This window comes from Pelodiscus sinensis, unplaced genomic scaffold (assembly GCF_049634645.1).
Source record: "Pelodiscus sinensis isolate JC-2024 unplaced genomic scaffold, ASM4963464v1 ctg76, whole genome shotgun sequence".
NCBI classification, from domain to species: Eukaryota; Metazoa; Chordata; order Testudines; family Trionychidae; genus Pelodiscus; species Pelodiscus sinensis.
In genome coordinates this window covers 356152-372541 of record NW_027465891.1, presented here as the reverse complement: position 1 = coordinate 372541, position 16390 = coordinate 356152, and the positions used below count along the sequence as shown (strand labels likewise).

Here is a 16390-nt window from a genome sequence, read left to right as displayed (position 1 = left end):
GAGGGCTGGGCCGTGGCTGGGGGTGGAGGGCCGGGCCGTGGCTACGTGGTGGGGGCTGGGTGGGGGAAGGCCGAGCCGTGGCTGGAGGTGGAGGGCCGGGCCGTGGCTACGTGGTGGGGGCTGGGTGGGGGAGGGCCAAGCCGTGGCTGGGGGTGGAGGGCTGGGCCGTGGCTACGTGGCGGGGGCCGGAGGGGGGAGGGCCGAGCCATGGCTGGGGGTGGAGGGCCGGGCCGTGGCTACGTGGTGGGGGCTGGGTGGGGGAAGGCCGAGCCGTGGCTGGAGGTGGAGGGCCGGGCCGTGGCTATGTGGCGGGGGCCGGAGGGGGGAGGGCTGGGCCGTGGCTGGGGGTGGAGGGCCGGGCCGTGGCTACGTGGTGGGGGCCGGAGGGGGGAGGGCTGGGCCGTGGCTGGGGGTGGAGGGCCGGGCCGTGGCTACGTGGTGGGGGCTGGGTGGGGGAAGGCCTGTCGCGGCTGGAGAAGTGTTGGGTAGTAACGGGGGCTGTTCCACGTGAGTGTTCAGCGCAATGGCCCTGGCAGTGCCACTTTTCACACGGTGGCAAGTACTTGAAAATGGGGTTTTGTGGCCCCGTCGTGACCTTGTGCGGCCTGGGAGGAGCAGCCGAGCGCAGAGCCGGGGAGTCCCGCAGGGCCGGCGCCGGGGAGCGAAGCAGCCGTGGGCGCGGGGCGTGGGGCAGAAAGGGGCTCGGCGGCTCCGCTGCTGGCTCGTGGGCCCAGCCCCCCAGGGCCACGAGCAGGCCGGGCCCTCTCCCGCAAGCGCCGGCTGACGGGTCCGTCTCCCTCAGGCCATCGAGATGGAGCTGCGGCAGATGGAGGTGCAGCAGGCCAACCGGCACGTGTCCCTCCTCACCTCCTTCATGCCCGACAGCTTCCTGCGCCACGGCGGGGACCACGACTGCATCCTGGTGCTACTGCTCATCCCCCGCCTCATCTGCAAGGTGGGTCGGCGCGGGCCTGCCTCCGAGCCGGTCTCTGTGCACGAGGGGGCTGCTCTCCTCTCCCTCGGGCCAGGCCAGCCCCCTGCCCCCCAGGGCTCCCCGTCGGGCCTCAGCCGCGCCGTACCCCTCCGGGGGCAGCATCGCAGCCCCTCGCCCCCCTTCGCTTCCCTGCACTGCCCAGCAGCCAAGGGCGCCCCTCCCCCTGCTTCTACCCCTGCCCCTCCCCCTCCCCCTCCGCGAGCCGCTTCCAGACCTGGCCCCCTGGGGGTTTGCTGCTCCCTCCCTCCCTGCCTCCCCGGCAAGTCCTCTCTGCAGCCCTGGGCCCCTGGGCTCCGACTGGGCTGCTACAGGAACCTGGCGCCTGCCCACCGCGAGCGTGAGGTGCCCGGGTGCCAGCAAGCCCAGACTGACGGCGCGCTGCCCTGCCGCAGGCGGAGCTCATCAGCAAGCAGGCCCAGGAGAAGTTTGAGCTGAATGAAAACTGTGGGGAGCGCACGGGCCTGCGGGGCGCCCCCGGGGAGCAGCTGAGCTTGGGCTGGTGTATTCGCTCAGCCTCCTGCAAGCCACGCTGCACAAATACGAACAGTGAGTCCCCTGCGCCGGGGGGCGGCGGGGCGGGCGGGGGCTGGGGCGGGGCGGGCAGGGGCCAGGGTGGGGGCGGCGCAGGGCCTGGGCTGGGGCGGGGCGGGCAGGGCCAGGGTGGGGGCGGCGCAGGGCCTGGGCTGGGGCGGGGCGGGCAGGGCCAGGGTGGGGGTGGCGCAGGGCAGGCGGGCTGGGGCTGGGGTGGAGGCTGGGGTGGGGGCCAGGGCCGGGGCTGGGCGCCGGGGCGGGGCAGGGCAGGACGGGCTCCGGGACGCTGCTTGGGAACAGCCACGTGGGGAGCCGCAGCCCCCATCAGACCAGTTCCCACCATTGCGGCTGGCCAGGCCGCGCTGCCCTGCCCTGGAAACTCTCCAGCTCCCCCTGTGGGCACTAGGTCCCTGCTGCCCCGGACAGTGAGAACGGCCGAGCCCTTCCGTGCACCCCGGGCCGCTGCCTCCTGGGGGCCCCAGTGCCCTCGGGGCCGGGTGGGGAGGGCGATGGCCGAGCCCTGGGCTGTGCCGAGCTGGGGCAGGGCCCAGGCCCATGGAGCGGCAGGCAGGCAGGCTGGCAGCGCTGGCTCCTCCCCAGGGCCCTGAGCAAGTGCAGCGTGGAGACCTACAAGAAGGTGGGGCTGCTCTACCCGGAGATGAGCGTCCACGAGCGCTCGCTGGACTTCCTCATCCAGCTGCTGCACAAGGACCAGCTCGACGAGACCGTCAACGTGGAACCGCTGACCAAAGCCATCAAATACTACCAGGTAGGGCGCCGGGTCTGTGCCGTGGGCGGGCGCCGGGCTGGGCTGGGAGAGCGCTGTGTGTGTGCCGCGGGCGGGCGCCGGGCCGGGCTGGGAGAGCGCTGTGTGTGTGCCGCGGGCGGGCGCCGGGCCGGGCTGGGAGAGCGCTGTGTGTGTGCCATGGGCGGGCGCCGGGCCGGGCTGGGAGAGCGCTGTGTGTGTGCCATGGGCGGGCGCCGGGCCGGGCTGGGAGAGCGCTGTGTGTGTGCCATGGGCGGGCGCCGGGCCGGGCTCGGAGAGCGCTGTGTGTGTGCCATGGGCGGGCGCCGGGCCGGGCTGGGAGAGCGCTGTGTGTGTGCCATGGGCGGGCGCCGGGCCAGGCTGGGAGAGCGCTGTGTGTGCCATGGGCGGAGGCTGGGCTCGGAGAGCGCTGTGTGTGCGCCATGGGCGGGGGCTGGGCCGGGCTGGGAGAGCGCTGTGTGTGTGCCATGGGCGGGGGCTGGGCCGGGCTGGGAGAGCGCTGTGTGTGTGCCATGGGTGGGCGCCGGGCCGGGCTTGGAGAGCGCTGTGTGTGCCATGGGTGGGCGCCGGGCCGGGCTGGGAGAGCGCTGTGTGTGCCATGGGTGGGCGCCGGGCCGGGCTGGGAGAGCGCTGTGTGTGTGCCATGGGTGGGCGCCGGGCCGGGCGCGGAGAGCGCTGTGTGTGCCATGGGCGGGCGCCGGGCCGGGCTGGGAGAGCGCTGTATGTGCCATGGGTGGGCGCCGGGCCGGGCTGGGAGAGCGCTGTGTGTGCCATGGGTGGGCGCCGGGCCGGGCTGGGAGAGCGCTGTGTGTGTGCCATGGGTGGGCGCCGGGCCGGGCGCGGAGAGCGCTGTGTGTGTGCCATGGGCGGGCGCCGGGCCGGGCGCGGAGAGCGCTGTCTGTGTGCCATGGGCGGGCGCCGGGCCGGGCGCGGAGAGCGCTGTGTGTGTGCCATGGGTGGGCGCCGGGCCGGGCGCGGAGAGCGCTGTCTGTGTGCCATGGGCGGGCGCCGGGCCGGGCGCGGAGAGCGCTATGTGTGTGCCATGGGTGGGCGCCGGGCCGGGTGCGGAGAGCGCTGTGTGTGTGCCATGGGCGGGCGCCGGGCCGGGCTCGGAGAGCGCTGTGTGTGTGCCATGGGTGGGCGCCGGGCCGGGCGCGGAGAGCGCTGTGTGTGCCATGGGCGGGCGCCGGGCCGGGCGCGGAGAGCGCTGTGTGTGCCATGGGCGGGCGCCGGGCCGGGCTCGGAGAGCGCTGTGTGTGTGCCATGGGTGGGCGCCGGGCCGGGCGCGGAGAGCGCTGTGTGTGCCATGGGCGGGCGCCGGGCCGGGCGCGGAGAGCGCTGTGTGTGCCATGGGCGGGCGCCGGGCCGGGCGCGGAGAGCGCTGTGTGTGTGCCATGGGCGGGCGCCGGGCCGGGCGCGGAGAGCGCTGTGTGTGTGCCATGGGCGGGCGCCGGGCCGGGCTCGGAGAGCGCTGTGTGTGTGCCATGGGCGGGCGCCGGGCCGGGCTCGGAGAGCGCTGTGTGTGTGCCATGGGCGGGCGCCGGGCCGGGCGCGGAGAGCGCTGTGTGTGTGCCGCGGGCGGGCGCCGGTCCGGGCGCGGAGAGCGCTGTGTGTGTGCCATGGGCGGGCGCCGGGCCGGGCTCGGAGAGCGCTGTGTGTGTGCCATGGGCGGGCGCCGGGCCGGGCGCGGAGAGCGCTGTGTGTGTGCCATGGGCGGGCGCCGGGCCGGGCTTGGAGAGCGCTGTGTGTGTGCCATGGGCGGGCGCCGGGCCGGGCGCGGAGAGCGCTGTGTGTGTGCCATGGGCGGGCGCCGAGCCGGGCTGGGAGAGCGCTGTGTGTGTGCCATGGGCGGGGGCTGGGCCGGGCTGGGAGAGCGCTGTGTGTGCGCTGTGGGCGGGCGCTGGGCCGGGCTCGGAGAGCGCTGTGTGTGTGCCATGGGCGGGGGCTGGGCCGGGCTGGGAGAGCGCTGTGTGTGTGCCATGGGCGGGCGCCGGGCCGGGCTTGGAGAGCGCTGTGTGTGTGCCATGGGCGGGCGCCGGGCCGGGCTGGGAGAGCGCTGTGTGTGTGCCATGGGCGGGCGCCGGGCCGGGCTGGGAGAGCGCTGTGTGTGTGCCATGGGCGGGCGCCGGGCCGGGCTGGGAGAGCGCTGTGTGTGTGCCATGGGCGGGCGCCGGGCCGGGCTCGGAGAGCGCTGTGTGTGTGCCATGGGCGGGCGCCGGGCCGGGCTTGGAGAGCGCTGTGTGTGTGCCATGGGCGGGCGCCGGGCCGGGCGCGGAGAGCGCTGTGTGTGTGCCATGGGCGGGCGCCGGGCCGGGCGCGGAGAGCGCTGTGTGTGTGCCATGGGCGGGCGCCGGGCCGGGCGCGGAGAGCGCTGTGTGTGTGCCATGGGCGGGCGCCGAGCCGGGCTGGGAGAGCGCTGTGTGTGTGCCACGGGCGGGCGCCGGGCCGGGCGCGGAGAGCGCTATGTGTGTGCCATGGGCGGGCGCCGGGCCGGGCTCGGAGAGCGCTGTGTGTGTGCCATGGGCGGGCGCCGGGCTGGGCTTGGAGAGCGCTGTGTGTGTGCCATGGGCGGGCGCCGGGCCGGGCGCGGAGAGCGCTGTGTGTGTGCCATGGGCGGGCGCCGGGCCGGGCGCGGAGAGCGCTGTGTGTGTGCCATGGGCGGGCGCCGGGCCGGGCTCGGAGAGTGCTGTGTGTGTGCCATGGGCGGGCGCTGGGCCGGGCTCGGAGAGCGCTGTGTGTGTGCCATGGGCGGGCGCCGGGCCGGGCTCGGAGAGCGCTGTGTGTGTGCCATGGGCGGGCGCCGGGCCGGGCTCGGAGAGCGCTGTGTGTGCCATGGGCGGGCGCCGGGCCGGGCTCGGAGAGCGCTGTGTGTGTGCCATGGGCGGGCGCCGGGCCGGGCTCGGAGAGTGCTGTGTGTGTGCCATGGGCGGGCGCCGGGCCGGGCTCGGAGAGCGCTGTGTGTGTGCCATGGGCGGGCGCCGGGCCGGGCTCGGAGAGCGCTGTGTGTGTGCCATGGGCGGGGGCCGGGCCGGGCTCGGAGAGCGCTGTGTGTGCGCTGTGGGCGGGCGCTGGGCCGGGCTTGGAGAGCGCTGTGTGTGCGCCGCGGGCAGGCGCTGGGCCGGGCTCGGAGAGCGCTGTGTGTGCGCCGCGGGTGGGCGCCGGGCCGGGCTGGGAGAGCGCTGTGTGTGTGCCATGGGCGGGCGCTGGGCCGGGCTCGGAGAGCGCTGTGTGTGTGCCATGGGCGGGCGCTGGGCCGGGCTCGGAGAGCGCTGTGTGTGCGCCGCGGGCGGGCGCCGGGCCGGGCTCGGAGAGCGCTGTGTGTGTGCCATGGGCGGGCGCTGGGCCGGGCTCGGAGAGCGCTGTGTGTGTGCCATGGGCGGGCGCCGGGCCGGGCTGGGAGAGCGCTGTGTGTGCGCTGTGGGCGGGCGCTGGGCCGGGCTCGGAGAGCGCTGTGTGTGCGCCGCGGGCGGGCGCCGGGCCGGGCTGGGAGAGCGCTGTGTGTGCGCCGCGGGCGGGCGCCGGGCCGGGCTGGGAGAGCGCTGTGTGTGCGCTGTGGGCGGGCGCTGGGCCGGGCTCGGAGAGCGCTGTGTGTGCGCCGCGGGCGGGCGCCGGGCCGGGCTGGGAGAGCGCTGTGTGTGCGCCGCGGGCGCCGGGCCGGGCTGGGAGAGCGCTGTGTGTGCGCCGCGGGCGGGCGCCGGGCCGGGCTGGGAGAGCGCTGTGTGTGCGCTGTGGGCGGGCGCCGGGCCGGGCTCGGAGAGCGCTGTGTGTGTGCCATGGGCGGGCGCCGGGCCGGGCTCGGAGAGCGCTGTGTGTGTGCCATGGGCGGGCGCCGGGCCGGGCTGGGAGAGCGCTGTGTGTGCGCCGTGGGCGGGCGCCGGGCCGGGCTGGGAGAGCGCTGTGTGTGCGCTGTGGGCGGGCGCCGGGCCGGGCTCGGAGAGCGCTGTGTGTGTGCCATGGGCGGGCGCCGGGCCGGGCTGGGAGAGCGCTGTGTGTGCGCCGCGGGCGGGCGCCGGGCCGGGCTGGGAGAGCGCTGTGTGTGCGCTGTGGGCGGGCGCTGGGCCGGGCTGGGAGAGCGCTGTGTGTGCGCTGTGGGCGGGCGCCGGGCCGGGCTGGGAGAGCGCTGTGTGTGTGCCATGGGCGGGCGCCGGGCCGGGCTGGGAGAGCGCTGTGTGTGCGCTGTGGGCGGGCGCTGGGCCGGGCTCGGAGAGCGCTGTGTGTGCGCCGCGGGCGGGCGCCGGGCCGGGCTGGGAGAGCGCTGTGTGTGCGCTGTGGGCGGGCGCCGGGCCGGGCTCGGAGAGCGCTGTGTGTGCCGGGCTCCAGGCTGGGCACTGCCATCCCACAGGGCCCTGTCCCCACATTAGGCTGAGCTAGACCCACTAGGGGTGTCCGATATCGGTTACCCGACTAGTCTATAGTCCCTGGGGGCAGGGCAGCAGCCAGTGCTCTCCAGCCCCACTGGCAGCAGTGTGGGGGCCAGGCAGGAGCTGGTCCACGAGGGAGCCGGTTTGAAAACCAGCTGCCTGGCCCCGTGCTGGTACCTCCCGTACAGACACAGCAGCCCCCGTCTGGGGGGGCTCTGAGCCCGTGGAGCCGGCGCGAGCCAGGACTGAGCCGGGCTGCCTGCTGAAAGGCGAGCTGGCGGGGCCTGCGCTTCTCTATCTACAGCGCTAACCTAAAGCTTTTGCTTCTTGCTTAGTCAGTCGCCTGCACTCTTGTGTCCCTCAGCCCTGCAGAGCTGCCCCTCAGCCCTCTGGGCTGGCAGAAATCCCCGCCCCTCCAGGCCTGCTGTCCCCAGCACAGGGGTCTGCTGGGGCAGCGGGTTCCGCTAAATCCACCACAGCCGGCCCCTGAGCATCTGCTACGGCAGCCAGGCTGCCCCAAGCGTCCGGTGCCGGGGCAGGTGGGCGCCGCGGGCTGGCTGGTCGGAGAGGCAGCCGCCCAAGCCGGCTCTACCGCCCACGGCCTCGGCCTCCCTCCGGCTCCCGCTGGTAGCGCCTCCTCTCCTTCCAGCACCTGTACAGCATCCACCTGGTGGAGCAGGCCGAGGACTGCACCATGCAGCTGGCGGACCACATTAAGGTAAGGGGCGGGTGGCCCTCCGGGCGTGACGGGCCGGGCCACAGACCGTCACGCCGAGCCTTCAGCCAGAAGCCTCACGAGCAAAACCCCTCGGCACCCCAGCTCTGCCTGTGGCGTCTGATAGCCGTCCCGGCATCCGCCTGGCCCAGCAGCCTGGCCTTGTGCCCGCCGTCAGTCACCTCCCTGCGGTGCGGCTTGGCGCCTAGAGCCCGTGCCCCTTGCTCGTCGGCAGAGCCGCTGGCCGAGCGTTCCTGGCCCTTTGCTCGGCCACAGCCAGAGACGTTCCCAGCGTCCACACGGAGCCCGTCTGGATGTGGGGCGATAAGCACACGAGCAGCACGTGCAGATCAGAGCACGAGCTTTCGTCTGAGCCCTCACCCGGCCCCTTTGGACCCACTTTGGGGCAAACACCCCCCATGGGCGCAGCAGGGATCTGGCTGCTCCCCTTAGAGTCCAGTAACACGACAGCGGGGCCTTGGGACGACTCCGGGCCGGCCGGCTCCTTGGCGGGGGGGTCGGAAACCCTCGTCCTGAGCTGCAGCCCTGCCTCCCCTGCTAGCTGGGCTCAGCCCCCCCCCCCCGCCACAGGGGAGGGGCTGCCAGGCGCGGGGCCAGCCCCAGGCAGAGCGAAGCGACCGTGCACCCTGGAGCCCAGCCCCGTGCCCGGCCCGTCCGGCTGCGTCTGCTGTGCCCTGAGCTAACGGCGCTCGCGCTCGTCCGCAGTTCACCCAGAGCGCCTTGGACTGCATGGGCGTGGAGGTGGGCCGCCTGCGATCCTTCCTGCAGGTGAGCAGCGCCCCCCGCGCCCTCCCCCGCGCCCGCTGGGCCTGGCCGCCGGTCTCCAGCGCTGAGCTCTCCCCTCCCCCTCGCAGCCCGGGCAGGAGGCGTCAGACCTCGCCATCCTCCTCAAGGACCTGGAGACCTCCTGCAGCGACATCCGCCAGTTCTGCAAGAAGATCAGACGCCGCATGCCCGGGACAGACGCACCAGGGATCCCAGCAGCACTGGGCTTCGGGCAGCAGGTGGGGCAGGGAGCGCCCCAAGGCGCCACGGGCTCTAGGCCCCTCCCGCTCCTGTGGCTCCAGCATGAGGCGGGTTTTCTCTGCCCAGCGGGAGAGGGGATGTGCCCAGCGTGCGGGGGCTACCGCTGTCCGTGCCGGCGTCTGTCGGGCTGCGCTGCCCTGAGCCCGCGTGTCTTGTGCTCGCCAAGAGCAGGGGTGGGAGCAGCTGGGGCCCTCAGCGATCTGGGGGTGCACCAGGAGGCTGGTGACGCAGGGCGAGTGGTGTGGGCTGGGTGGCAGGTGGAGCGCTGGGAATCCAGGTGGCGTGTGCTGGGTGGCGGGGGGCATGCCGAGTGGCACCAGGAGGCCGGTGGGAGGGGATGGGGGCGCGCCGAGAGGCCAGTGGCACCGGGAGGCTGGTAGCACAGGGCGGGGGGGGCACTCAGGGAGGCCAGTGGCGCCGGGAGGCCAATGGTGGGGAGCAGGCTAGGAGGCCGGTGGCGCGGGGCGGCGGGCGCGCCAGGAGGCCGGTGGGGCGGTGCGGGGTGGGAGGCCGGTGGGGCGGGGCGGGGCGGGAGGCCGGTGGGGTGCGCCAGGAGGCCGGTGGGGGGGCCGGGAGGCCGGTGGGTGGGGGCGGGAGGCTGGTGGGGCGGGGCGGCGGGGAGGCGCGCCGGGAGGCCGGTGCGGGGGGCGGGAGGCCGGTGGGGCGGTGGGGAGGCGCGCCGGGAGGCTGGTGGGGGGGGCGCGCCGGGAGGCCGGTGGGGGGGGCGGGAGGCTGGTGGGGCGGGGCGGCGGGGAGGCGCACCGGGAGGCCGGTGCGGGGGGCGGGAGGCCGGTGGGGCGGCGGGGAGGCGCGCCGGGAGGCCGGTGGGGGGGGCAGGAGGCCGGTGGGGTGGTGCGGGGGGGGCGCGCCGGAAGGCCGGTGGGGCGGGGCGGGGGGGGGCACGCTGGGAGGCCGGTGGGGTGGTGCGGGGGGGGCGCGCCGGGAGGCCGGTGGGGCGGGGCGCCGGGAGGCCGGTGGGGAGGGTGGGGGGCCGGTGGGGCGGGGTGGGGGGGCGCGCCAGGAGGTCGGTGGGGTGGGGCGGGAGGCTGGTGGGGCGGGGCGGCGGGGAGGCGCACCGGGAGGCCGGTGCGGGGGGCGGGAGGCCGGTGGGGCGGCGGGGAGGCGCGCCGGGAGGCCGGTGGGGTGGTGCGGGGGGGGCGCGCCGGAAGGCCGGTGGGGCGGGGCGGGGGGGGGGGGCACGCTGGGAGGCCGGTGGGGGGGGCCAGGAGGCCGGTGGGGCGGTGCGGGGGGGGCGCCGGGAGGCCGGTGGGGCGGGGCGGGGGGCCGGTGGGGCGGGGCGGGGGGGGGCACGCTGGGAGGCCGGTGGGGGGGGCCAGGAGGCCGGTGGGGCGGTGCGGGGGGGGCGCCGGGAGGCCGGTGGGGCGGGGCGGGGCGGGGGGCCGGCGGGGCGGGGCGGGGGGGCGCGCCAGGAGGTCGGTGGGGTGGGGCGGGGGGGGCGCCGGGAGGCCGGTGGGGCGGGGCGCCGGGAGGCCGGTGGGGGGGGCGGGGGGCCGGTGGGGCGGGGCGGGGGGGGCGCCGGGAGGCTGGTGGGGCGGGGCGGGGGGCCGGCGGGGCGGGGCGGGGGGGCGCGCCAGGAGGTCGGTGGGGTGGGGTGGGGCGGGGGGGGCGCCGGGAGGCCGGTGGGGCGGGGCGCCGGGAGGCCGGTGGGGGGGGCGGGGGGCCGGTGGGGCGGGGCGGGGGGGGCGCCGGGAGGCCGGTGGGGCGGGGCGCCGGGAGGCCGGCGGGGCGGGGCGGGGGGGCGCGCCAGGAGGTCGGTGGGGTGGGGCGGGGCGGGCGCGCCGGGGCGGGGCGCCTCCCTTTGTCCTGCCGGGGGCCGACCCCTCTGACAGCCGTGCCCCCCGCCCAGGTGTCGGACACGCTGCTGGATTGCCGCAAGCACCTGACCTGGGTGGTGGCCGTGCTGCAGGAGGTGGCGGCCGCCGGGGCCCAGCTGATCGCCCCGCTGCCGGAGAACGAGGGGCTGCTGGCCGTGAAGCTGGAGGACCTGGCCTTCAAAGCGAGCGAACAGGTGGGGCCATTCCCGGCGCCCGCGGGCTGCCCTGGGGAGCACCCTGAGCGCGTCTTGCTGCTGCCCGTGGGCGCCGGGCCGGGCTGTGGGGGCGGCCACGCGCCTGCTCCACCTGCGGCCTGGGCGATGCAGGGGGGGGCCTAGCAGGGCAGCTGGCTCAGCGGGAGCCGAGCAGACTCCGTCCCTTCCCGCAGATCTACGGCAGCCCCGGCGTCAACCCGGCCGAGTGCCTGCGCCAGTCCTGCAGCGTCCTCATCGCCACCATGAACAAGATGGCCACCGCCATGCAGGAGGGCGAGTACGACGCCGACCGGCCCCAGGGCAAGGTGGGTTCCGAGCGCACCGGCCGCTCCCCCGCAGGCCGGGTTCCCTCGGGGCCGGGTTCCCCTGGCGGAGTCAGCTGACCCTGGGCCGGGTTCCCTCGGGGCCGGGTTCCCCTGGCGGAGTCGGCTGACCCTGGGGCCGGGTTCCCTCGGGGCCGGGTTCCCCTGGCGGAGTCGGCTGACCCTGGGCCGGGTTCCCTCGGGGCCGGGTTCCCTCGGGGCCGGGTTCCCCTGGCGCAGTCGGCTGACCCTGGGCCGGGTTCCCCTGGCGGAGTCGGCTGACCCTGGGCCGGGTTCCCCTGGCGGAGTCGGCTGACCCTGGGCCGGGTTCCCTCGGGGCCGGGTTCCCCTGGCGGAGTCGGCTGACCCTGGGCCGGGTTCCCTCGGGGCCGGGTTCCCCTGGAGGAGTCGGCTGACCCTGGGCCGGGTTCCCCTGGCGGAGTCGGCTGACCCTGGGCCGGGTTCCCTCGGGGCCGGGTTCCCCTGGCGGAGTCGGCTGACCCTGGGCCGGGTTCCCTCGGGGCCGGGTTCCCCTGGAGGAGTCGGCTGACCCTGGGCCGGGTTCCCTCGGGGCCGGGTTCCCTCGGGGCCGGGTTCCCCTGGCGGAGTCGGCTGACCCTGGGCCGGGTTCCCTCGGGGCCGGGTTCCCCTGGAGGAGTCGGCTGACCCTGGGCCGGGTTCCCTCGGGGCCGGGTTCCCTCGGGGCCGGGTTCCCCTGGCGGAGTCGGCTGACCCTGGGCCGGGTTCCCTCGGGGCCGGGTTCCCCTGGAGGAGTCGGCTGACCCTGGGCCGGGTTCCCTCGGGGCCGGGTTCCCCTGGCGGAGTCAGCTGACCCTGGGCCGGGTTCCCTCGGGGCCGGGTTCCCCTGGCGGAGTCAGCTGACCCTGGGCCGGGTTCCCTCGGGGCCGGGTTCCCCTGGCGGAGTCGGCTGACCCTGGGGCCGGGTTCCCTCGGGGCCGGGTTCCCCTGGCGGAGTCGGCTGACCCTGGGCCGGGTTCCCTCGGGGCCGGGTTCCCTCGGGGCCGGGTTCCCCTGGCGCAGTCGGCTGACCCTGGGCCGGGTTCCCCTGGCGGAGTCGGCTGACCCTGGGCCGGGTTCCCCTGGCGGAGTCGGCTGACCCTGGGCCGGGTTCCCTCGGGGCCGGGTTCCCCTGGCGGAGTCGGCTGACCCTGGGCCGGGTTCCCTCGGGGCCGGGTTCCCCTGGAGGAGTCGGCTGACCCTGGGCCGGGTTCCCCTGGCGGAGTCGGCTGACCCTGGGCCGGGTTCCCTCGGGGCCGGGTTCCCCTGGCGGAGTCGGCTGACCCTGGGCCGGGTTCCCTCGGGGCCGGGTTCCCCTGGAGGAGTCGGCTGACCCTGGGCCGGGTTCCCTCGGGGCCGGGTTCCCTCGGGGCCGGGTTCCCCTGGCGGAGTCGGCTGACCCTGGGCCGGGTTCCCTCGGGGCCGGGTTCCCCTGGAGGAGTCGGCTGACCCTGGGCCGGGTTCCCTCGGGGCTGGGTTCTCCTGGAGGAGTCGGCTGACCCTGGGGCCGGGTTCCCTCGGGGCCGGGTTCCCTCGGGGACGGGTTCCCCTGGCGGAGTCGGCTGACCCTGGGCCGGGTTCCCCTGGCGGAGTCGGCTGACCCTGGGCCGGGTTCCCTCGGGGCCGGGTTCCCCTGGCGGAGTCGGCTGACCCTGGGCCGGGTTCCCCTGGCGGAGTCGGCTGACCCTGGGCCGGGTTCCCTCGGGGCTGGGTTCCCCTGGAGGAGTCGGCTGACCCTGGGCCGGGTTCCCTCGGGGCTGGGTTCCCCTGGCGGAGTCAGCTGACCCTGGGCCGGGTTCCCTCGGGGCTGGGTTCCCCTGGCGGAGTCGGCTGACCCTGGGCCGGGTTCCCCCGGGGCCGGGTTCCCCTGGCGGAGTCGGCTGACCCTGGGCCGGGTTCCCCCGGGGCCGGGTTCCCCTGGCGGAGTCGGCTGACCCTGGGCCGGGTTCCCTCGGGGCTGGGTTCCCCTGGAGGAGTCGGCTGACCCTGGGCCGGGTTCCCCTGGCGGAGTCGGCTGACCCTGGGCCGGGTTCCCTCGGGGCCGGGTTCCCTCGGGGCCGGGTTCCCCTGGCGGAGTCGGCTGACCCTGGGCCGGGTTCCCTCGGGGCCGGGTTCCCCTGGAGGAGTCGGCTGACCCTGGGCCGGGTTCCCTCGGGGCCGGGTTCTCCTGGAGGAGTCAGCTGACCCTGGGGCCGGGTTCCCTCGGGGCCGGGTTCCCTCGGGGACGGGTTCCCCTGGCGGAGTCGGCTGACCCTGGGCCGGGTTCCCCTGGCGGAGTCGGCTGACCCTGGGCCGGGTTCCCTCGGGGCCGGGTTCCCCTGGCGGAGTCGGCTGACCCTGGGCCGGGTTCCCCTGGCGGAGTCGGCTGACCCTGGGCCGGGTTCCCTCGGGGCTGGGTTCCCCTGGAGGAGTCGGCTGACCCTGGGCCGGGTTCCCTCGGGGCTGGGTTCCCCTGGCGGAGTCAGCTGACCCTGGGCCGGGTTCCCTCGGGGCTGGGTTCCCCTGGCGGAGTCGGCTGACCCTGGGCCGGGTTCCCCCGGGGCCGGGTTCCCCTGGCGGAGTCGGCTGACCCTGGGCCGGGTTCCCCCGGGGCCGGGTTCCCCTGGCGGAGTCGGCTGACCCTGGGCCGGGTTCCCTCGGGGCTGGGTTCCCCTGGAGGAGTCGGCTGACCCTGGGCCGGGTTCCCCTGGCGGAGTCGGCTGACCCTGGGCCGGGTTCCCTCGGGGCCGGGTTCCCTCGGGGCCGGGTTCCCCTGGCGGAGTCGGCTGACCCTGGGCCGGGTTCCCTCGGGGCCGGGTTCCCCTGGAGGAGTCGGCTGACCCTGGGCCGGGTTCCCTCGGGGCCGGGTTCTCCTGGAGGAGTCAGCTGACCCTGGGGCCGGGTTCCCTCGGGGCCGGGTTCCCTCGGGGACGGGTTCCCCTGGCGGAGTCGGCTGACCCTGGGCCGGGTTCCCCTGGCGGAGTCGGCTGACCCTGGGCCGGGTTCCCTCGGGGCCGGGTTCCCCTGGCGGAGTCGGCTGACCCTGGGCCGGGTTCCCCTGGCGGAGTCGGCTGACCCTGGGCCGGGTTCCCTCGGGGCTGGGTTCCCCTGGAGGAGTCGGCTGACCCTGGGCCGGGTTCCCTCGGGGCTGGGTTCCCCTGGCGGAGTCAGCTGACCCTGGGCCGGGTTCCCTCGGGGCTGGGTTCCCCTGGCGGAGTCGGCTGACCCTGGGCCGGGTTCCCCCGGGGCCGGGTTCCCCTGGCGGAGTCGGCTGACCCTGGGCCGGGTTCCCCCGGGGCCGGGTTCCCCTGGCGGAGTCGGCTGACCCTGGGCCGGGTTCCCTCGGGGCTGGGTTCCCCTGGAGGAGTCGGCTGACCCTGGGCCGGGTTCCCCTGGCGGAGTCGGCTGACCCTGGGCCGGGTTCCCTCGGGGCCGGGTTCCCTCGGGGCCGGGTTCCCCTGGCGGAGTCGGCTGACCCTGGGCCGGGTTCCCTCGGGGCCGGGTTCCCCTGGAGGAGTCGGCTGACCCTGGGCCGGGTTCCCTCGGGGCCGGGTTCTCCTGGAGGAGTCGGCTGACCCTGGGGCCGGGTTCCCTCGGGGCCGGGTTCCCTCGGGGACGGGTTCCCCTGGCGGAGTCGGCTGACCCTGGGCCGGGTTCCCCTGGCGGAGTCGGCTGACCCTGGGCCGGGTTCCCTCGGGGCCGGGTTCCCCTGGCGGAGTCGGCTGACCCTGGGCCGGGTTCCCCTGGCGGAGTCGGCTGACCCTGGGCCGGGTTCCCTCGGGGCTGGGTTCCCCTGGCGGAGTCGGCTGACCCTGGGCCGGGTTCCCTCGGGGCCGGCAGGACCTCTGTCCTTTGGCGCCTGCCCTGGGCTGTCAGGGCCGTGGGGAGCCCTCAGCAGGCAGGATCCCAGCAGCCCCCTCTGCTCCCCCGCCAGCCCCCTCCGCCCGTCACGCTGCGGGCCGCCGCGCTGCGGGCCGAGATCACCGACGCCGAGGGCCTGGGCCTCAAGCTGGAGGACAGAGAGACGGTTATTAAAGAGCTGAAGAAATCGCTGAAAATCAAGGTGAGCTCTTCCCTGCGTGTTCCCTGCGCCCCCCCCCCCCGCCCGTGCCCCCGCTGCCGCCCCGCCCCCCCTGCCGCCCCGCCCCCCCTGCCGCCCCGCCCCTCTCTACCGCCCCCTCCCGCGCCTCACGCCCCCTCTGCCGCCCCCTCCCAAGCCTCACGCCCCCACTGCCACCCCCACCCATGCCCCCTCTGCCGCCCCGCCCCCCTCTGCCGCCCGCTCCTGCACCTCCCACCCGCGCCCCCGGTGCTCTGCCCCACCCACACCCGTGGGGGCGGGATGGCGTGCAGGACACCGGCCCATCCCCCATTCTCTGCCGCCCAGGGCGAGGAGCTGAGCGAAGCCAACGTGCGCCTGAGTCTCTTGGAGAAGAAGCTGGACAGCGCCTCCAAGGACGCGGACGAGCGGGTGGAGAAGATCCAGACCAAGCTGGACGAGACCCAGGCTCTGCTCAAGAAGAAGGAGAAGTGAGCGGGGCTGGCCGTGGGGGCCTGGGGGCAGCGCGGGTGGGGGAGGCCTGGGGGGGCCACGCCGGGGCCAGGCTGCTTGTGGCTGTTTCCCGGCGGGCAGGTCGCTCGTTTCACACTCTGGCTTTGCTTCAGCTGCCCCTGGGCCAGGCCGGGTCTCAGCGCCGGGCCAGCCATGTGCGGGGGGATGTTCTAGGCGCTGGGGGGGCCGACAGGGCCGGGGGAGCTGCACGGCAGCAGAGCTGGGCAGTGGGGGCCGATGAGGCCAGGAGAGCTGGGCGGGGGCCGGCGGGGACAGGGGGAGCTGGGAGGCTGTGGGGCTGGGCAGTGGGAGGCTGGGGGAGCCGGGAGGATGCAGGGCCGGGCAGTGGGGGGCCGGGGGAGCCGGGAGGCGGCGGGGAGGGGTGGGCGGGAGGGCCGGCTGGGAGCCGGGAGGCGGCGGGGCAGGGAGGGCGGGGAGGGCCGGCTGGGAGGCGGCGGGGCGGGGCAGGGAGGGCCGGCTGGGAGGCGGCGGGGCAGGGAGGGCTGGCTGGGAGCCGGGAGGCGGCGGGGCAGGGAGGGCCGGCTGGGAGGCGGCGGGGCAGGGAGGGCTGGCTGGGAGCCGGGAGGCGGCGGGGCAGGGAGGGCTGGCTGGGAGCCGGGAGGCGGCGGGGCAGGGAGGGCCGGCTGGGAGGCGGCGGGGCAGGGGGAGGGCTGGCTGGGAGCCGGGAGGCGGCGGGGCAGGGAGGCGGCGGGGCAGGGAGGGCTGGCTGGGAGCCGGGAGGCGGCGGGGCAGGGAGGGCCGGCTGGGAGGCGGCGGGGCAGGGGGAGGGCTGGCTGGGAGCCGGGAGGCGGCGGGGCAGGGAGGGCTGGCTGGGAGCCGGGAGGCGGCGGGGCAGGGAGGGCTGGCTGGGAGCCGGGAGGCGGCGGGGCAGGGAGGGCCAGCTGGGAGGCGGCGGGGCAGGGAGGGCCGGCTGGGAGCCGGGAGGCGGCGGGGCAGGGAGGGCCGGCTGGGAGCCGGGAGGCGGCGGGGCGGGGCAGGCGGGGAGGGCCGGCGGGGCGGGCAGGGAGGGCCGGCTGGGAGCGCGCCCGCTGGCGGAGGTGGCTCCGGGGCCCGC

General features: G+C 77.0%; 1 protein-coding gene across 1 annotated transcript in view; it reads left to right on the top strand.

Annotated features, from left to right (window-relative positions):
- The window catches only part of DCTN1 (dynactin subunit 1), a 129909-nt gene that overhangs the window by 103646 nt on the left and 9873 nt on the right, over positions 1-16390 (top strand). The window contains 11 exon segments of the mRNA XM_075916079.1: positions 803-955; positions 1387-1483; positions 1486-1540; positions 2126-2294; positions 7302-7370; positions 8094-8156; positions 8243-8392; positions 10282-10443; positions 10638-10769; positions 14698-14826; positions 15151-15293. Coding sequence (XP_075772194.1) covers positions 803-955; positions 1387-1483; positions 1486-1540; positions 2126-2294; positions 7302-7370; positions 8094-8156; positions 8243-8392; positions 10282-10443; positions 10638-10769; positions 14698-14826; positions 15151-15293 — 1322 coding nt within the window.